The sequence below is a fragment of the Carassius gibelio genome, chromosome A18 (genome assembly GCF_023724105.1).
Source record: "Carassius gibelio isolate Cgi1373 ecotype wild population from Czech Republic chromosome A18, carGib1.2-hapl.c, whole genome shotgun sequence".
NCBI lineage: Eukaryota > Metazoa > Chordata > Actinopteri > Cypriniformes > Cyprinidae > Carassius > Carassius gibelio.
In genome coordinates this window covers 3,400,558-3,422,682 of record NC_068388.1, presented here as the reverse complement: position 1 = coordinate 3,422,682, position 22,125 = coordinate 3,400,558, and the positions used below count along the sequence as shown (strand labels likewise).

At 36.1% G+C, this 22,125-nt stretch overlaps 2 protein-coding genes across 3 annotated transcripts in view; both read left to right on the top strand.

Moving 5' to 3' along the window:
* Window positions 1-9,339, top strand: part of LOC127934092 (zinc finger B-box domain-containing protein 1-like) — a 24,987-nt gene extending 15,648 nt beyond the window's left edge. Inside the window, exons 10-15 of the mRNA XM_052531266.1 lie at window positions 1,211-1,322; window positions 5,408-5,511; window positions 7,940-8,058; window positions 8,199-8,263; window positions 8,510-9,237; window positions 9,308-9,339. Coding sequence (XP_052387226.1) covers window positions 1,211-1,322; window positions 5,408-5,511; window positions 7,940-8,058; window positions 8,199-8,263; window positions 8,510-9,237; window positions 9,308-9,339 — 1,160 coding nt within the window. The remainder of the gene's footprint in view (window positions 1-1,210; window positions 1,323-5,407; window positions 5,512-7,939; window positions 8,059-8,198; window positions 8,264-8,509; window positions 9,238-9,307) is intronic.
* On the top strand, window positions 9,156-22,125 carry LOC127934223 (uncharacterized). Of its 2 annotated transcripts, XM_052531463.1 has the most exons (6): window positions 9,156-9,396; window positions 10,278-10,504; window positions 12,457-12,616; window positions 14,775-14,933; window positions 17,902-18,108; window positions 21,447-22,125. In XM_052531463.1, exons 1-6 carry the CDS (start codon window positions 9,390-9,392, stop codon window positions 21,449-21,451), a joined length of 765 nt encoding a protein of 254 aa, XP_052387423.1. In that variant the 5' UTR covers window positions 9,156-9,389; the 3' UTR covers window positions 21,452-22,125. The 2 variants fall into 2 exon arrangements, with proteins under 2 accessions (XP_052387423.1, XP_052387422.1); XM_052531462.1 differs by lacking the exon at window positions 21,447-22,125 and having other exon boundaries at window positions 17,902-18,507.

Genomic DNA, 22,125 nt, shown 5'->3' with positions numbered 1-22,125 from the left:
GGTTGCCAGGTAACTACATTCAGTATATGCATGACAAACATGTTCTCGATGATAACGTGTGTGTGTTTTCAGGCGCTGCGTGCGGTTTGCTGAAACGCCTCCATGATTTGACAACATATGATTCAATGAGTTTAAAAAACTATTCTCAGAAACTTGAATGATGATGCCAGTTCACAAGAAATTCAATCTGTTCGGGCTATTAGTCAAGAACAGCAGGATATTTGTTGCTAAATGAGAGCAGACGTGAGGTCTTGTGCATACTGTAAATTCTAAACTTACTATGCTTTAGGAGTAGTTTATACAATGACGAACATCACAACCTCATCACAACGATCTCATCAGGTTATCTTGCAGTTTATTAGTGGCAGATTCATAATAATAAAGCTTAGAAGATTAATCAGCTGTGATCTTGATGCTCGACTTTATCAAAGGGAAAATGCTAATACTTTACATTAATGCAAAGGCAATGATTTTATTATTTATAGTACATAGTATTGCTACAGCTGCATACAATTATAATTTGAATATTTAAATTGGTAAACCAGAGACAAGAAATGTCATGAGCTGGCTTTGATGTAATGGTCAGAATTAATAGAGGAGCAATTTATTTTGATCCATGGTGACACATATTTCACATCCAGTGTAGACATGGTGTTATGTGAAATTTGATTATATATATATATATATGCATATTTTACATATTTCATGCTGCGAATACAGTAAAAGTAGTATGCTTGCCTGTTATTTCAAACATTGTTTATGTATAGTTGGGTTTAAAGCTGAATAGGACAGCCGTTCTTACACTCGATTGAATCACACTGCAGCAAAGTAAAGTTAGTCCTTATCATGCATCAGACTCCTTGTGTTTGTCCCTCTCTCTCTTGCTGCAGTGCTGCTTGGCTTGTGCTCACTGTGATAATGACTATTGTGTTAAGGGGGTTTCAGATGCACTGAAGTCTAACCGCCCTTTATATTCTCACAATACAGCAAAATAACTTAAAAAAAATAAATACTGCACTCGACAGCGAGTATTTGTTTAATATAAATTTTTTAGTGGTTTGCATGAGGCTAAAAAGGAAAGGGTTTGCTAAAAAGAGTGTTTGAACGACTTCTAGGCTACATGCACACTTCACTGTAAATATGGTTATTTTCCTGTTCTGTACACACAGAGATTGGACTGAAGGCTTGATTGGTGTGGTTTTCTCTCTAGTGTCCGTGATGGAAACACAAACAGAGAAAGGATCCCAGCCGTTAATTTATGTGGAGTTCAAGGAGGACACTTTGTGCTACATGGAGAAACTCCTCTTGAAAAAGCACCGCAGGTTAGTGCTTGTCACCTAACACTTTATAACCGAACAGGCACCCATTGAATAAGAGCATTACAAGCTTCATTTACCTTCCCAGGCCCAAATTAAGGTCCATTTAAGATCAATTAATGACTTATGGCTGCTAATTACACAGCCTTACCTTTAAGTTGAGTCACTGGAATTTATTGAGCTAATCAGCACCAAAGCCTCATGGTATAGCTTTATATTTGTAAAATCTTCCTTAAACAAACACACTGGTACACAAACCTAGCAAGCTGCCTATGTAGGGACCATTTTAAGATATTATAGGCACACTCCTAATTAGGGCTGTGCAATATGGGGAAAATATTGAATTGCGATTTTTTTGACAGATATTGCGATTTTAAATTTGCAAAGGCAAGCTTCAGCTCAATATTGTCAATAATGTGCAGCACAGTATTAGTATCATTACCCTGCTGAAAAAAAGCTGAAATTACAGTTTCCATTAAACCATTACAAAATTCCTTTTTGTTTTAGGCATTATTCCAATAGGAATCTATCAAGTAGACACCATTATAGTTTACATTACACCAATACAAATCCCATTATGACCCTGAAATCCATTACATTTTCAGTTGTGTTTTGGGACAATTATATATATATTCAGAGGTCTGCAGAATATATATATTAAGCAGACAAAATTATAATGGTATAACTACTTTTACCGAATCAAATTAATTACTGCATTTCACTGGAAAGATTTAAATTTTTATATAAATAAAGAACTCTATTTCTTTAGTAAATTATTAAAGTATTACATGTTACATTGTATTTGGGATTTTAAGAACAAGTGGAAAATGTGCTGAATGTTTCATTTCATCCAAGTGAAATTAGCAAGCGGTTAGACTGAATTTACATTGGTTTTAAATGCAGAGCCAGGTTGCGTGCATGCATCCAGCCATCCATACTGCCAGATGCGCTCGTGGAGGTTTGCGGTGCAGGGCCGTGCGAGAATATAACCGAGCTTTACGAAACAGACTGTGTGAGTGCAGCAAGTGTGAACGACTCGTCTATGACCCGGGATTCACGCCGTGTGGGGAAGAGAGGAGCGAGAATGAGAAGCATTCAGACACAGGCTGTGTGTGCGCTCTTCTGAATTGGGAATAGCGAACATGCAATAAGGGATGCTCTTGATATGCATTGTGACGCAGCTCTTGCAAATTATCTTTTTGTTTGTTGTCTGTCTTTTCGAAGCTTAATTTACATAACGATTTTGTTTAGTTATAATTTGCCTAACTATTGGTCTGACCCTGTAGACGCCATAATCTCACTCTGTCTCTCTCCTGCTTTCTCTGTGTTTGTTTTTTTAGTAGTTTTTTTTTTATGATGGGCATTTACACAGAGCTGATTGGGGAGAACAGAGGTGCGTTCATTCTATTGGTTAGTAAGATTGCCATTCAAGGCTGGCAGTCATGCATATGCTCTGGAACAGCATAAAATCGCGTCCACATCGCAGGCTTTTGCGATTAGCAAATAGCAACAGCTGAAATCGCGATTTCGATTAATCGCACAGCCCTACTCCTAACATGAAGAATGTTCCAAATAGTAAAGGGCAGTAAAGTCTAAAGGCAGCATTGAGTGCAGCAGTTGGGCCCCAGAAGTAAAAACTCCATTGATTTTCTTCATAGGGAATTGATTTTTAATAATAACCTATAAACCTTTAAAGACAAATCTGTTGTGCATTCTCTCAAAATACTTAAATATTTGTATGTATATGCATATTTTGCAAAAAAAAAAAAAAAAAAAATATATATATATATATATATATATATATATATATATATATATATATATTCACAATGTTTCATGAGATTGTAGGTTTCCCCCCTTACTAAAGCTGTTTCGTACACACATTTGACTTTTTTGTTTATCAAAATTTTGGTTCGTGGCTTACATGAGAAATGAAAAAAAAAAACCTGTTGAAATGATGATAAGCCAGAAAATTTTATTGTCTGACTTTAAGTTTATTCTTAGCATGACCATGAAGATTTTATTTAAGCATTATTTAAGCAAAATTTAAGCATTTTCTATTCATAGCTGTTTGTGGATGGCTCAGTGGTAGAACATTGTGTTAGCAGTGTAAAAGGTTGTGGGTTTGATTCCCAGGGAACACATGTTAGGTAAAAAATGTTAGTCTGAATGCACTGTAAATCCCTTTGGATAAAAGCCTCTGCTAAATGCATAAATTTAAATTTAAAATTGTATAACTCGACATACAAAACTCAACAATAACACTATAAAAACAACATTTACAACATAAGTCAACGTTACAAAATAAACAAACAGCACAAATTGCTAAAAGTGAACCAAAAACAAGTTCAGTAGCACAAATAAAACCAACATGAATTAGAAAAATCTACAGCATGTTCTATTCATGATGTGTTGCCTGCTGGGTGCCTTCAGAGTACATATGCACTGTAGATACACAGTGTGATGCTGTTCAAGTCCCACTGGGAAAGTAATGCAAATATTAACCTGGAAATTCACACTAAAAAATTTAACAGTGTATGAATAATACTAAAATAAACCCTTTGTAGTACATTCTAGGTCTTCCATTTCAGTTAGGGTGCTGCTTTTGAAGACAGCACACTAAGTTTCGAAAAAGAGCCAGTGAAACGGTTGTTCTGCCCCCCCCGAAAAAGATTGTGATGCTCGCCTACGAAATGAGAGAGCCTGACAAAAGCAAGCAAAACACACAAACACAGTATCTGTAAACCCTCCTAAGTGCTTTGAACCGCTTCTTGAGCGTTATGGTATCTGTGGCAGCGATGGTATTTAGGTCGGCTATTTAAGAAGGGTCTAATTGTGAATCCGTTAAATTGCCTTCTTTCTGTGAAGAATCACGGAACAGGAAGCTGGATTTTTCCAGCATGTGCATTTGTGTATTTGGGTTCTGTGGGAGGAGGGCAGACGCGTGGCCCAGGGCTGCAGCTCACACTCTGGAGGAACGGAGTGTGTGATAGGGGTGTCTAATCCCTTCATACACTCACAAACACACACACATGCAATGAGGAAAGCAGGCAGCAAGAGTTGGCTTCAGGAAGGGAGATGAGAGCACAACGAATAAAAGAGAGAGACGTTTGTATGGTTGTAAGGTTTAAAAGACTAAACCTGTGGGTCAGGAAAATCTGGCTGAGCTGAGATTTACTCTCGGACCCAGGAAGTCTGGGTCATCAACTTCCTTCAGCCAATTTCATTTGTTTTGGATTGAAATTATGTTGCTTTTTTTGTATTAACTGAGGAGAGAATAAACTCTTTGCATGCTCTGTTGAAACAGCAGATATTAACCAGAACAGCTGTTTTAAATATTGATTATAATAAGAAATGCTTGAGAAGCCAGTCAGCATATTAGAATGATTTCTGAAGATCATGAGACACTGAAGACTCGAGGAATGATTAGACAATTTGATTAAAGGAATAAAATACATTTTGCTGTAAGTATTTATGTTAGCAGGTTTTATATAAACATGGTTTTCTTTCTTTCATCTTAAACCTCAAAACCTCGAAAATCTAATTTTGCTTCTTAGAGTAAATTTTGTTTCAAAGAAGTTAAGATGTTTATACTAGAACACAAGAAAAAATAATAAGACAATGATTATGTATTTGTCACATTCATAAATCATGGTATGTCACTCAGCTACTCTATACTTCAATGACGCTCAATTGTATTTGTACCAAAAGTGGCCTAATTTTACATACCTACAACATGGGCAAATTAACTACTCAGTCAAACAGCCCACCAGCCAACTGTTTTTGAAAATGTGTAGTTGTACACATCTCTAAAATAATATAAGGCAAGGCTTGATTTTATGCATCAGGAATCGATTAAAAAAATGCTGAAAAGACGTAAAACATGTCAGGCTATTGCATTATTGGTTAATGTTATTTTTTACTACTGTGGAAATATTTTTCAGAGGAGGATAAAGCTATTACTAAAGTGCTGTGCTGTGCTGAAATGTCATTTATTTATAGTTGTACTATTGAGGAAAGGGAGCCTGATTAATTATCCTCAAATTTCTGAGTGTGATTTACTGGGAGCAGCATTATTTTCTCTCCCTCAGAGGACAAATTGAAGAATTTCAGCCCCGGTCTGTTGTCCAACGCCGACCAGAACCACCCACACCTCCACCCGCAGAGACAGATGAACTGAGCCGAAAACTGACAGGTGTGGCCGGTTTCATCTCACACACCACACACACACACACACACAATAAAACAGTAAACTGATAATAGACATTCACGTCACACAATTTAAAACATGAAATTACTTTTGACAATATTTATGTGTTTTCATACATATATATATATATATATATATGCATACAGTTGTGGTCAGAATTATTAGCCCCCTTTGTAAAAAGGTCAAAAAAACGTAAATATGAATGTAAATATACAAATTATAAGAATTTCTAGGGGTACTAATAATTGTGGCCAACGTGTATTGGAGAAAAACATTAATTTCATAATTACAGGTGCGTTTCAATAAATTAGAATGTCAAGGAAAATTTCATTTATTTCAGTAATTCCCTTGTTTCTCATTTTCCTCTTGAAAAGTCCCCATCTATTCTCTCAGGGGTTCAGGTCTGGTGAGTTTGCTGGCCAGTCCAGCACATCAACTCCATGGTCATTTAACCAAATTTTGGTGCTTTTGGCAGTGTGGGCAGGTGCCAAATCCTGCTGGAAAATGAAATCAGTATCTTCTGGTCAGCTAGTCAGCTATTCAGCAGAAGGAAGCATAAAGTGTTCCAAGATTTCTTGGTAAATGGGTGCAGTGACTTTGGTTTTCAAAAAACACAATGGACCAACACTAGCAGATGTTATTGCACCCCAAATCATCACATACTGTGGAAACTTAACACTGGACTTCAAGCAACTTGAGCTTCTTCACCCTTCCTCCAAACTTTAGGACCTTGGTTTCCAAATGAAATCTAAAACTTATAATCAACTGAAAATAGGACTTTGGACCAATGGCAACAGTCCATTTCTTCTTTTCCTTAGCTCAGGTAAGAAGCTCTGACGTTGTCTGTGGTACAGGAGTGGCTTAACAAGAGGAATACGACAACTGTAGCCAAATTCCTTGACACTTCTGTGTGTGATGGCTCTTGATGCCTTGACCCCAGCCTCAATGCATTCCTTGTGAAGTTCTCTAAAATTCTTGAATCCAGTTTGCTTGACAGTCCTCGTAATATACATGTATATCCCCCCCCCCCCACTTTCAACTGTTTTACTTCAGTGAAATGTTAGATTTTTGTTCTTCTTTGCTCATATTTACCTTTTTTTCTTCTTCTTGCAAACATTTAAAGGGATAACCCTCTCCAAAAATCTGTCATTATTTACTCAGCCTCAAGTTGTTCCAAATCTGTATGAGTTTCTTTCTTCTGTTAAGCACAAAAGAAGAAGTTCTGAAAAATGTTGGAAAGCAAACAGTTGATTGTAGCCATTGGAAAAATATTGTAAGTCAATGGCTACCGTCAACTGTTTGTTGATGTGAATTTATTGTACAAAACAGGACCAGAAAAATATATAAAATACATTTGCAAATATATATATATATATATATATATATATATATATATATATATATATATATATATATATATATATATATTATTTCTTTTTTTTTGTCACTGTAAACTTGTCTTATCATCATACCTGGGTTAGAAAATGGATGACAAGGAATAGTGGGTGACTGGTCGTGTACATGCTGTGATTCACATAGACCCGTACAAGTGCACTCTCACCAAAAAGTTGGAGAAATGAGCTGTAAGAGTCACTGCAGAGGGCAGCTTTCCTCTCACAGCCAGCAACTCGGATCCATCACTCCGTCCCTGAAGGGTAATCACACAGCTCTTATTACACTGGAGGGAGGGCGATGGTCTGACAGAGCACTCCGACAGCTGATTGAGAGAAGTTTCTAGGTGCTGCTGGGAGGCCGGTTGATCACAGCTGTCAAGGAACTGACCACATTCAGCTTTTCCCAAACAGCCCCACGATGAGTGGCATCTCTCTTCGTCAGCACCAGCCCAAGCCTGTCGCATCTTTTCTAAAGCCCTCCATGATGCTCACACCCAAAACATTTTTTAGTCCCTTTTTCAAACGCATCCTGTGTATTCTGATTTTTTTTTCAAGACCCCAGCATTCAAAAGTCTTATGCTCACCAATAATGCATTTATTTGATCAGCAACTGTAACTGTTACAGTAACTGAAAAACATTGTTATTTAAATGGAATAAATATAAAAAATGCATTCCATTTATTAACATTATGTATTTACTGTTGGTAAAAATACGAAAATCTAGCTGATCCCATATCTTTAAAGTTTAAACAGTAGTGTATTTTGAAATATTATGAAAACATTTTTTCTTTAAGTAATATATGCATGAATGAATTGTGCACGGATGGGGTGTTTATTCAGAAAATAAATTAATGTCTTAAAAAAATAAAAATAAATAAACATTTTCACAGAGCATGGACTGAAATAAGATCTGTCACTCTGTGTTATGAATAAGTGTGTACAAACTGAACATTTAGCTGATTTAATTCCAGTGTTTAACTCTAAACATAAATCTGTTTTACTGCATCTCTGATTTGCAGCAGAGCGGATGGAGTTGCATAAATACATTACCTCTCTGTTCACGATCCCTCCCGCTGAGGATGCTGGGAAAGCGAACAGCCCTGCAGAACCCTGTTTAAGCATCATAGAGTTAGATGAGGTAATTCTGAACCCCAGCACCCCAGTTTCTCTAATGGACTGCTGGGTGGGGGCCAGAGAATAACTCCTCAGTAATGTTTCTTTACACTTATCATTCTGTCTTCTTCTGAAAAACTGTTTTTGTCATTTTAATTTTTCCAGAAGATGGTTGGAGATGCTACATTTTACAGATCCTTTGGAGTCAAGCAGAGAAACGAGAGCAAAATGTAAGAAACTCAAGATCAAGGCAAACATGAGATGCTTTGAAAGAAAGCGACAGAAAAGTTCACAGTAGGAGTGTCGTGTTGAAGCAACAATATTATTGAAGTTGCTGTGTTTTTCTTATTTCAGAACTGACACAAATACAGTCATGTTGACATTTACATTTATATCAGCCACAACTAGACTTGAAATAAAACTGTGGGAGTAAGTTATTAGATGTTATATATGCATGTCTGTTTTTCTTCCTTAAGGTTTGCATCTGTAGGAAATGAAGATTTATCTGAAGGAGGAGATTTTGAATATTCGGTCTTGCCTCCAACACCGTATTTCTCTGAGATGACCAAAGGATCCTTCAGTGAATGTAACTCTGACACAGAGATCAGCTCTTCTTCTGAGATGTGGCCCCAGTCTCAAGAGACCGACAAATCTTCGCCATCATTGCCAAGATCAGAAAGCTTTTCTCCACTTCAAACGAGGCTTCAGAAGTCACAGCACCTGTCGACTACCTCAGAGCCATCTCTGTTGAATTCACAAACAGGAAGCCAGAAAGTAGAACTCAGTGACTCTCCAAAACCGAGCCCACGGACGAGATCTTCCGCAGCACAATGGGATAAACCCTCAGCGCTTCTGCCAACATCATCTCCTTCACTCCTAACACCCAAATTAAAACAATCTCTCCCAGGCTTTGAGGACCATATTTCCACTGTCACCCCCTCTCCTGGTAGAGTGCCATCTGTTAGGGCTTCTCAATGTCATCCTCCTTCTTTTCTCGTCTCTAAACAAAGTCCTAAACCTCCAGATTCTCCATCCCCAGGGTCTAGATCAGCTTCCTCTCCAGTCAACCCAATCCAGTCCATACCTACTCATTCAACACCTGTTTCTGAACCAAAATTAGCTCTCACTTCCCCAAGCACTGCAGTTCCTTCATTAAATCCGTCAACTAGAGAATCATCACAGTCTGGATTAGTCTCAGATAGAAGTACGTCTAAGCCTATCTATGACTCCATCAGGTCCTCTACGCCGAGAGTTGAATCCTCTCATACTTACAGGCACCGTTCACCTCCAGTCTCCAAATGGTTAAAGGCACCGCGAAGGTCACCCAAAGCTACAGTGCTGTCCTTACAGCTGAGCATGTCAGGTCAGTAAGATTTATATTGGTACATTTTTATTAAAGTTGTCTGAACATTGAAAATGTTAGTTGGCAGTATCTAATTGCATGATGTGCTTTAGCCACCATGTTTATAATTATTATTTGAAAATGATTGTGAGTGAACTGTTTCCTTTGTAATTAATAGCAGTTGAAATATATTTAAAACCAATATATACCACACGAAGCTGACTGTGCATTACAGATTTTACTATGCTTAAGCAGTGTTATTTACCCTTAAACATTTAACCAATGCAAAATGATGGCAACACCAATATGGTAAAATAAATAATTTAATAAATAATAAGTAACATGTACACTACCGTTCAGAAGTTCAGGGTCATGTTTGGGTATGGCATGAAATATGAATTTGAGGAGTGACGAGAGACATGAAACTAGTACAGATATGAAGGATGTGTCGGACAATTATACATTTTATCATCTTTGTACAATAATATATGCATGAAAGACCAATCCAAATCAAGTATTCCAAAGAGCTTTTTGATAAACATTAAAAAATACTTAACAAATGACAGAAAACCTGATTTAGAACCAATCCCTTGGGGTCCAGCACGTAGACATGATGAGAAAACACCAGTTTAGACATCAGCCTTCATTCACACAGTGGTTGTTTCTTCAGTATTTGCTGACTAGCAGAGTGATGGAAACTTCAAGCTGTGTAGGATAAGCATTATTAATGCAGGAGGCAGCAGTCGGGAAGCAGGGAAGAGAAACACACAGGCTCTGCTAGACAATGTCCAGGCGGCTCGCTGCGAACGTTAGATAAGTGTGTGTGTTTGCTGAAACATCTCAGTGTTTTCTCTCCTCCTGTCCTCATGGTTTCTCTTCTCTCACTATTTGTCACTGCTCAGATTCAGAAGAAGAAATGACAGGTGAAGATGCTTGCCTGGTGCCCAGTGAGGAAGACTCATCTGATGAAGAACTGAGGCGAATCACAGATGCAGAAGAGCAAAAGAATGGTTTTCCCTCTCCGTGTCCGACCACAATGCCTCTGGCAGACCCTCATTTCACTTGCACACACCTCACAAAGTCAGAACATGACAACACAGAACCGGACCTGTTTACAGGATCTTCCCAGGTGATCAGAGACCTGTCGCTTCCTCAACCTCAGTTACTTGTAAAAGATTACCCAGATCCCAAGAGCCTGCACTTACTCTGCATCCATTTAAACAAAAATAGAATAAGAACTGTGAAATATTATTATATAAATGCTGATTTCCTTGTCAAAATATTGCTTATTATTATCAGTGTTAAAATAGCCAGGTTTCAAATTTCATTATTATTTTATTTTTCAGGATTATATGGTGAATAGAAAGAAAGTTTGAAAGAACTTTATTTCTGTGAAATATACATATTTTGTAACATAAATGTTGTGATAAATTTAATACATCATTGATCATTTAAAATATTGATTTCTTAAAAAAATAAAAAATAATAATCTTTCTGTCCCCAAAATTTTGTTAGTTTATTGATTGTATGAAGATGGAAATGCAGCCACAAGATATCATGAAAAACATGAGCTTTCATAGACTCTCTGCTGGAAATATAACTGTAAATGGACCATCAGCGTTTAATAGCATAACAGAAAGAGAGAGAAAAGAGAATGAATTACATGAAACACCTGAAATTAAATGTCTGATCAGAAAGCGGCCTTATCTCTGCTCTTTTGTCTGGCGATCAGAAAATTTGTGTCCTTAACTACCACCCGCCGATTCTTTTTCCCCTACCTCATTTTCCATTTAAAGGCCACTGACTGGGACTCAATCAAAACATAATTGTTTCTCATTTCCTTTCAGTTTACAACTTTTTTTTTTCTTTTAAAAAGATCTGTCTGTCCATGCGTTTCATCTGAAATTGACAAATTAAATTCGGCCTAATTTAACCTGCATAAGAGATAAAAACATGTTTAAATGCCCAAAAATGAGCAAAACATTACCACAAACAGGCAGAGTCCACAATTTTGTTTTTCTATTAAAAGAAAAGTTTTTATTTTACATTGTGACAACATTTCAAAGAAATACTGTTTTTTTTAAACTTTCTATTCATTAAAGAATCTTGAAAAAATGTATCCTGCATATTAAGCAGCACAACTGTTTTCAATATTGATAATTATATTAAATGTTTATTGTGCACAAATAGTACAGCATATTAGAATGATTTTTGAAGGATCATGTGAAGCCGAAAACTGAAGTAACGATGCTAATAATTCAGCTTTGCATCACAAGAATAAATTACATTTAAAAATTTATAAAAATAGAAAGCAGTTGTTTTAAAGTGTAATAATGTTTCACAATATACTGATTTTACTGTATTTTATTTCACATAATTTCAGCCTTGGTGAGTGTGTTACTTGGTGAAAGTGATACTAAAATAGAATTACATTGCAGACCCATATGAAACCATATGACATGCATGGATATATGATATGGATATATACATATATAATTAATTTAGTTATTATTCAGTAACAAACAGTAGTTTCAGAATTCACTTTTGTAAATATATATTTTTATATTTGCAAAATGCAAGATTAATAACTGTTAATTGGTATTTTACCAGTTTTATGTTTTTATAATTGGTAACTTACCAATATAATGTGAAAAAGAAAGAAAAATAAACACTAAAACTTAATTTCCTGCATAAAACAACAAATACAAAATCTGCAGTCTAGTTGAACATTTTTTGTGAAACGTCTTTCTGACCTTAAACTTTTAAAGGTCAGTATATATGGTACTGAGATAAACGTGAATGATAACAGAACTAAAAAAAATAAAAAAAAATAAAAAAAAACAATTGTAGCCTTTTGATTACAATTTATTTTTCTTATTTATTTATTTATTTACTTTAAGCCTGATAGAAATGTTACATTAATTTTAATGCAGAAATTTTAAATATTTTCAACAAATATAAGAGAAGTATTCAAGTCATTGTCTGGATAAATTGCATTTTGATATCATTTTGAAAACATTAGCGCCATGTCATTGACCTACTACTGACTAATGTTCTTTCTGTTTTTCTTCTCTCCCACAGGCGGTTCATTCTGTAGCCCAGCGACAGGACATCCAGTCGGGGCAGTACCAAGACCTAGAGGGGATCCTGACTTTGGGAGTGGACCCTGGAGTCCTGCAGCCTAGCCCAGCTCCAGCTCAAACCTTTAGAGAAGAGCAGAGCCACACAGGAAGTTTGCTAGGTATATATATACAGTATAAAGACTGCTGAGGATTAAGGGGCAAGATTCAGATATTAAAACAAGTGGAAATTCTATAAAATCACTCAGTCAGCGTAGAGCCTGCCATTATGAGGAAGCTCTTGACATTTCCGTGTGCAGAGATGTTTGGGTCAAGATGCCTTAATGACGTTCGTACAGAAATGAAACATTGTCTAGACCTTAGTAAGGTTCATAATAGTCAAGTGTTACTGTACAAACAGCAGATTATTCTGTAAGAACTGACCTTGCAGCAGAATATCTCCTTTTCACAGGAGCACAAGTACACTTAATATGTATTTCATTAGAAATGACAGAGCTCTGTTGAGTTACGATCCGCATCCATTATACTGCATGATACCGCATGATCTGACAGAGACCAGAGGTTAACAATTTCAGAAAGATGACTGCCACGGAAGCTCTCGAAACCAACAAGGAATCAAGTCTGAGCCCTAATAAGAAGCAATTTTAAAAACATATACTCCATCTTTCAAAAGTTTGGGGTTGGTTAAGATTTTTCAGTGTTAATATAAAAGGAGTCTCTTATGCTCTGCATTTATTGGATAAAACATACATTAAAAACAGCAATATTGTGAAATATTTGTATAATTAAAAATAATTATTACCTCATATTAGTCATTTATTCCTTTGATCAACTCCAGTCTTGAGCATCACAAGAGATTCTTCAGAAATCATTCTGATATGCTGATTTGCAGCTCAAGAAACATTTCTTAATATTGTCATTGTCACATTGAAAACAAGCAATATGCAAGCTACGCATATTCTCAACGGAGCTTTAATATTTTTGTGAAAACCATGATTTAGTTTTGATTCTTTAATGAATAGAAAACAAAATTTATTTGAAATAGAAACATTTTGTAGCATTTATAATGTTATTACTGATCATTTTAATGTAGCCCTGCTGAATAAAACAATATATAAAAAACTGAAACATTACAGTAAAAACAACAGTAGTGTACACACACCTCACTAATCATGCCCATAAAACCTGACTTACCACAAAAGCAATTCTAGGTGTTAGTTAAAACATTTAGTGTGTGCTATTTACATCTTTCCCAACATTAATACATCCTTTATGCTAATAATAGAGATAAGACATTTGGAAAGCAGCGTTTTTTTTCCAACACTAATATATGACCAGGCTTTAATGAGAACCATTGACGTCTCTCCTAAACCGTGCATTCTGTTCTGCTCGTGTTATTTAGATGCCTAATTATTGCATACTTAGATAGATTGGCCATTGAAGAGAGCTGCTAGCTTAAAGAGGAGTATAAATTATGTCTCTCTCTTATTCATTCAGTCATTTCCTGGCATTCTCCTTTGGCTCCTAATGTGCTACCTTGGCAAGGCCATTAGCTTGACTGTAAACACTAATATTTCTTTTTAAACAGCTCTATTTAAAGCCGTTGTTTGAGTATGCAGAATCGAAATATGCAAAGGCACTTTTTTTTAATCTAATAAACCGTAAAAAATGAAGCATCTGTTTGGTTCACTGAGCTTCAAGGTTGATGAAAACAGAGGACAGATAAGTCCCTGATTCACTTCCGTCTCTGTCATCTCTGTTTTCATTGGCTGCTGTGTCACTCCGTCAATTTTCTGCAGTCTTTTCCTGTTCCCATCTTTTTTGTCTCTGTCACAGTCCAGTCGTTTTTATCGGCCTGTCTGTGCATTTGCAATCCCTGACGTACACTGACAGGAGCAGCGGCCAGTCGACTGGAAAAAGGCTTAATTACAGCAGGCGTTTAAGATGGCACACATGCACACATGTTTAACCTTCAACCGCTCACTGTCTGCATGTCACGTCAGGCTATCACAGGCGCAAGGTTTTCCAGCATAGGTTTGGGGTTTGTTAACAGTAGGCTGCTGGTATGAAACCAAAAATGAGTGAGCAGCGAACTGCTATTCTGTCCTTGAGAAAGTCTTTTGTTTGAATGTGGTCGTGTAGCCTGAGTATGCTGAGTATGTTTTATCTAAGTCTGCGTCTACTGTTAGAAGGTTTCCACGTTCAGTATGGATATTTAGAGCTGTGATGTACAGTAACCTGTGTAAACTATGTTAGCTCTGAACACATCATGATGGGTGTCTTGCTGTGTGGAGATCTCATTGTTTGTTTGATCTGTAGTTGTAGGGCAGGAGTCCTGGAGCTCCAGCAGCAGTCTTCAGCATCACGCAGAGGAAGAGCTGGTCGCTGCGCTGATGAACGCTCGGCCCGTCAGTAGCACTCCTCGTACGTTCACACCATGCCGTGGCAGAACATCATCACAGAGGCTGTGTTTCAAAGGTCATTTGCTTTCATTTCTTGTACAACAACAGACATGGGTGTAGAACCAGATTCAATCTGAATGAAAAAGTGGCTGTGAAGAGTATAACTTTTTCTGTTCCGTATGTCATACCGGTGTATCAATCTTTCAGAAAAGAAAACATTGAAAATATCTTTCCCGTTGACATGTTCATCATGCTCTCAGACTGTCTGTCAAAAAAGGCTGAGAAAAAATGCTCAGAGAAATTCTGGAAAACAATCAGTATGATTTTTTAAATATTTTTGGAAGAAGTCTCTTATGCTAACCAAGGCTGCATTTATTTGATCAAAATGCAGCAATATGCAGCAATATTGTGAAATATTATTACAGTTCAAAATAGATGTTTTCTGTCTTAATATATTCTAAACTGTAATTTATTCCTGTGATCAAAGATGTATTTTCAGCATTATTACTCCAGACTTCAGAGTCACATGATCTTCAGAAATCATTCTAATATGATGATTTGCTGCTCAAGAAACATTTCTGATCATTATTAATGTTCAGAACAGTTGTGCTGATGTATATTAAAACTAATTATATATTTTTTTCAGGAATCTTTAATGAACATAAAAGTAAAAAAAAAAACAATCCTTTTGTATAAACATAATCTTTTGTAACTTTATAAATGTATTAACAATCACTTTTGATCAATTTCAATGCATTCATACTAGCTAAATAAAAATGAATTTCTTTCAAGAAAATATATAATGATATAACTCACAAGTCGTATGAACTACTTTTATGGTGCTTTTTGCGTTTGAAAGCATCTGGTCATGGTCTGTATTTATTGAATGGACAAGAAAATGTCGCTTTCTGAGTGTTCCAAGGTAGAAAGAAATTCAAACTGGTTTGGAATTGACATGATGATGAGTAAACAATGACAGATTTGTCATTTTTTGGTTGAACTGTCCTTTTAAACGAAATTATCAATTCTATTAATTGCGTCCTCTGGTCTATTTCCCAAATCTAGGCCCTTAGAAAACAGTCTGAGTAAAATAAAACCTTCGTCTCTCTTCTTAATTTCCTTTCTGTGTGCAGACTTAATCCAGACTTATGCGGCTAAACCTGTGTTTAAAATGTTGAGCCTGTCTGATGTTATATCTTTGCCGTGACTAAACGATCATTTACAGAGAGCCTTCGGACAACGGGACATCAATAACATGGCTGTAGAAGAGTCGCGCTGACTCTCAGCCGTGGTGTGATTTATTGGCTTGTGCCCGTAATTAAAGCCAAGCTGATTCCTGAGCTTCCTGCGCCAGCACACGCGGCTGAGGCTTCATAAAGAGATTATTGTGTGTTGCAGCGTGCAGGAGTGCAGGGAATGCGGCCAACGACATGCTCCTCAATCTCTCGGCTCAGCTAGCTAGCTCGGTTTATCAGTCTCGCTTTCTCTACCTCGCGACACATCTTCCTCTCTGTCTCTCGGCTCATCACTTGCAGGTCTGCAGAGGAGGGAGAAATAATCTGTTTAACAGCTTGACAGCTGTGATTTCGGCTGGTGCAAATCAAAGCGTCAGATATCTGTCCATGCATTTCTTTCTTTCTCTCTCTCCTGTTCATTCTCTGTATATCTCATACACTCGTGTCAGGTTAGACACGCTAGATTGAGCCTTTAGCATCAGAGGATACTCAAAGCCGTCGGCCTCCCGAGTCCAAATCATGGGAGGCGATATCAGCTAAAACATGATCACTCCTGCTGTGTCATCTGGGCATTTCAGTTGTGAGCTACTCGCTTTTTAAATATATCTTTTCAGTGAAGGAATCATTCTGATTAGCTTCTACAGTATTTTTCAAATGTTTGAAATAATAATGCAACTGTGCAAGGATGCAATAAATTGATCAAAAGTGACAGAAAAGATTTTATATTGTTACAAAATGTTTCTTTTTCCAGTAAATGCTGTAGACTCCTGAAAAAATGTCAATATTAAGCCACACAATAATATTAAGATATTTGGGGCATTGGTAATAATCAGAAATGTTTCTTGAGCAGCAAATCAGCATAAAAGAATGATTTCGAAATTCAGCATTGCATCACAAGAATAAATTATATTTGAAAGTATATTACAATAGAAACCAGTTTTTTAAAATTGTAAAAATATTTCAGAATATTACTGTTTTTACTGTATATTTGATTCAATAAATGCAGCCTTAGTGAGCACAAGAGATTTTTGAACAGTAGTGTATGTACTATAAACTTAATAAATGACTCATAATCAATTTATTTCATCTCTCTTGTTTATATCTTGATATATCCCAGAATTGGACAAAATAATTGATCTGGTGATATAATTCATGGAGAAAATGCTTATGATAATTAAACACTGTTTTTAAAATGAATCTGATGAGTTAATGATTTGATTGACTCCACAGTTAATGCATAAGAACTTAGTGGTGTGAGGTGTGATGTTACTAAAGTCACTAAATAAATCTGAAGCAGTATTTTGGTGAATCAGTATCCTCACTACTACTGTAATGTTAGCTGAGTGCTGTTTGGTGAATGTAGAGTTGTCTAATTGGAGTTAATTTCACTATGAGCAAGAGAAAGATCACACAAGACAAGAAGAAACTAGGGAATTTAATGAAAAGGTCACATAGAAGAGAGAGACGTGTGTGAGTGTATTATTGTGATTTGCTGGATCAGAGAGCATTTAAAGCTCTGTTCGACTGAAGCTGATTAAGACACCAGGTGACAGTAAATAATCCTGACCCCGTTAATTCAATCCGCCAAATCCCAGCTGTCTTTCTGTGTTTCCTTTTCCCATCATTTCTATGTCACAGTCACAAGCAGGATAACTGTAGGCAACCATCACTGTTACTGCTGCTCGTACTTGGCATTAGATATTTGAACATTAAACTTTGCTGACCATCAAATCAGAGGGTGTGTTAGCAGCTGTTTTCTTCTTGTTTCTCTCATTACCTCATCCAGCTATTATTATTATTCTTTTTTAGGCACCATAAGCAGATGTTCTCCCCTCTCTACTTATCGTCCAGACCCATCAAACCGGCCGCTGTCTCGTGCCGCTCAGGAGATCATGGAGGTCCAGTCGGTGGAGCAGCTCGACCTCCAGGACTCTGATGAGGATGAGGAGGATGTCCTGGCTCTGGCCTGCCTTGAGGAAGAATTCAGAAATATGAGCACTACACAGTTAGATGAGGGTGAGGATGGACACATTCCAGTGGATTAGATTTGTCTGGACTGCAGTGACACACATTAAGAGTAGTGATAATTGATTAAAAAGTGTGTAAATAGAGGACAACAAGAAGTAAAAGTTAGGTCTACAGTTGTTGTTAGCCTATTAAACAGCTATATAGTATAAAATGGCTTTCATAGCATTTATTTTTCTTTCTTTTACATTGTATTGAAACGTTTTACTAATTATTAAGAGCTATTAATGTTGCATTATGCAAAAATTAAAATATATATTACAGAGGGAATTTTGACACTTTTGTTTCTAATTGAATAAGAAACTAATTTCATTTTTTTATACCTATTCATGTCCAAATCATACGAGCTGCAACAAACATCTATTTTAATATCGTAGCACCTTTATATTTTTAAACATTATATAATAAGCACAAATTAATAATAACAAAATAAATTGATATTTATACATTCATATTGATTATTACATACATTTATTTGATCAAATATTTGGAATATTTTTGAAACATTTATTTCAAAATAGTTTTTAAACAAAATACAGTAAAAACTGTAATATTTTGAAACATTATTACAATTTCAAATAACTGCTATCTATATATTTATATATTTTAAGGTGTAATTTATTATTTATTTTCATTACTTATCAGAAATCATTTTAATATACTGTATGTGTGTGTGTATGTGCGTGTGTGTGTGATAAATATTTTACAGCATTATTAAGAATTGATGTTAAGTTTGATAATAACTATAATGAATGATTAATGAAAGTCCTTATAAGGTGTTACCTATACCATGCATAGGTTCTTGATTTTTCCCTAGCACAGTAAGAACACACTTATGTTCCTGATCGCCCGTCTGGTTCAGAGAGGCACGTGTCCCGCAAAACAGCACACACCACGCGCCGGGTACCTGCTTCCACGGATAACTCGCTCATTAGATGCCCTCATTAGAGTCAGCTCATTAGTGTTCAGTCTGCACATTCATTAAAACAGCCTCTCTAGCCCAGCACACGCGTTCAGCCTTGATTCATTTGCTTATTTCAGCATTCATTCACATCAGGTGAACAGACACACTTATACACGTACACACAAATACAACTGGTGAGACCAACCGGAGAGGTTCAGCGCTCTCTCTCAGACACACACACACACACACACACGCAAATCCAGCTAAATCTAGCCAGATATCTGTGATTTATGGTTCTCATTCACTTTCTAACCCTAACCCTAAGTGATTCAGTAATTTAGTAATGACATACAGCAAGTAATAAACCCAGTGGAAATATTTGCATATTTTTCATAACATGTCTTCAAAGAGATTTTTATAACCAGAATTTTCATTTTCATATTTGTGGCAGCTGAAAAGTTGGTAGCAAAATGTAAAAAATGAACATGCTTAACGGTAAAGTTTTTCATTTTTAATTAGAGTGAACAGTTTTAGTATTTGATTCATTACTTTATCAATACTGGTATTCGGTAGAGTATAATGAAATATTTTGTTGTTGTTTTTAAAATAAGTTGTTGTTGTTTTTATGCTCACCAAGGCAGCGTTTATTTTTATTTAAAATATTTTGTAATTTATTCCTGTGATGCAAAGCTGAATTTCCAGCATCAGTACTCCTTCAGTGTCACAAGATCCTTCAGAAATCATTCTAATATGCTGATTTTTCAAAATTCTAATTAGAAATACATACATATAAATTCCAAATTCTTTTAATCAAATTATAAAGAGGTCAGTAATTTAAATAGCACCAGATTCACCAAACTCCTTCCGCCTCTGTTGCCGTCAGCCATGTTCTTAAAATTCAAGATTGCCACAAGCGTTTGTTAAAGCATTAGTTGTAAACCTTTAACCATGACAGCTTGCTTTGAGCAATAATGTAAGAGTTATTATACATGTGTGTTTGCTGCTGTAATGATGGTGTATGATACAGATTTCTCCTCTAGCAGTGTTGCTTTACCTTTCCTGACAACATTATGCGTGTAATGGAATATTAGCATGTCTAAAATCTGTGGCATGGTTTGGGAAAGTGTTTTGTGTTTCCGGCGTGGCTCAAGAGTTGCCTGCAAAATGGCGTTATCTGTGAGCCCCGGTTGTGTTTGAGTGTATTTGTGTGCTTTGTGTACGTGTTTGTGCATGATTAGACAGACAAATCTCCGCTGGAGGCTGACTGCTGCCTTTCTTTTGGAGCCTAGTGTGCTGTGTGGAGCTGAAACTGGATTATAAGGCCTACTGAACATGCTCTGTGTGTGTGTGTGTGTGTGTGTGTGTGTGTGTGTGTGTGTGTGAGTATCAACACATGCTCTCAGACTGGCCCAGAGCTGAGCTCACGCAAAACACATCTTTACTCTTATATGTTCTCTCTCACTTCCTGTAAAATTTCTCTCAAACAAGAACATTCATTTCTGTCACACTTTGACTCATGTTTCATTCATGTCAGACAGCGAGAGCATGTGTGTGTGGCTGAATCTCATGAAAACTGTAGAGAAATGTCCTGGTTATTTCACTCCAAAATCAACGAGAAATTTCAGTTTGCATAAAGAACAACATTTCTAAGGTGAAAAAGTAGGAGGAATTTTATGTTTAGTTTTTTTTTGTGAAGAATTAAAAAATGACATGAGATGATGACATGATCAAATCCTATAATATATATCCTATAAGATAATTTTGAGTGTCTGTACAGAGTCATGTGTTCAGTTTTAATAATTATTCGATTCAGAGAAGAAACATAATATTTTTATTTAGAGACATAAGTTAGTACCCTTATGAAACAAAAATATATTGCAGTATATTTGAAAATACCATGTAATATATTAGGCATATATTCTTATATATATTTATTTTTTCCAATATATTGAAAGCGGCAATCATTTGTATATTTTGCAATATATTATATAATATATGTATCATCAATATATTATTAAATGTATTCAAATATATAAAGAAATTAAAAGGGAAAATAATATATTAAAATATATCACAATATATTTTAAGAAATATATTGGTAAATATATTTTCCTTTCCTAAGGGTACTTAAATCTTGTGTTAAGTTAGCATTTACATATGTTGGTTTGTTCTAGTAATTTTAGTACTTAAATTTCAGTTTGTTATATTTCAGTTTCTAACTTCTAAATTTCTCATTTGGTTTACATTTAAAAAAAAAACTATAAATATATCAATGCAAAATATATTTCATATTTTTCATTTTGAGGTGACAAATGGCATTTCTTTCTAGACATTTCTTTGTGACTACAGTATGTGCGTGTGCAGGTTTTTAGTTGTTTCCAGGCACCCGGCGGCTCAAACCTCGTCTCTGTCTTTGATGTGACAGGATGAAGAGGAGGAGATCTTCATCAAGAATGATATGAGGCGTCTGATGACCTGAGACTGATTTCCAGGCCCTGATTACAGCACTCTCACCATGCTCCTGAAATCCAGCCAATCAAAGTCCAAACCTTGCAGTCCCCCAATGCTTTCCTATGTTGTTATAGTTTTGGTTGTAAAATATTCAGTTTGTTTTCATGGAAACTGTTTTGAAAGATTTGCTTTTGTTACTGGTAAAGTATCCGCTAAATGACAAGAATGCAATTGCCTTTTTAGCTTTTCTAATTAGCAGCTTATAGCTTGACAGGGTTCATGAGGGTTCTGGAGGAAGGGAAGATGAAAGCACTGACGACTGCATGAAGCGGCAGCATGCAAATGAAGGCATGGGAAGCAGAGGGATTTCCCCTACAGAGAGAAAGAGAATCCACACGTGGTCACTGAGCGCAGACAGGAAACCTCCCACAGGACATCCTCATTTTAAGGGACATCAGGCGAGCAGAACAGAGTCAGTACTGTGCAGATAGGTCTTGAATTCAGTAGGGCGTTATTTTCAATGGCTATATTCAATATAAAATGTCTTTAAAATCAAATGTGTTAATATTTTGTCTATTTATTATATTATTCAAACCAGGGCTTCCCAAATATATTTTGTCACCTGAGCCAATTAGACGTACAATATTTACTGA

What these genes read in the sequence shown, in the direction of transcription:
- LOC127934223 (XM_052531462.1), top strand. An exon ending in TGTTTACAGGATCTTCCCAG is followed by an intron (nt 10,505 to 12,456) that starts GTGATCAGAGAC and finishes TCTCTCCCACAG; the next exon opens with GCGGTTCATTCTGTAGCCCA. An exon ending in CCACACAGGAAGTTTGCTAG is followed by an intron (nt 12,617 to 14,774) that starts GTATATATATAC and finishes TTTGATCTGTAG; the next exon opens with TTGTAGGGCAGGAGTCCTGG.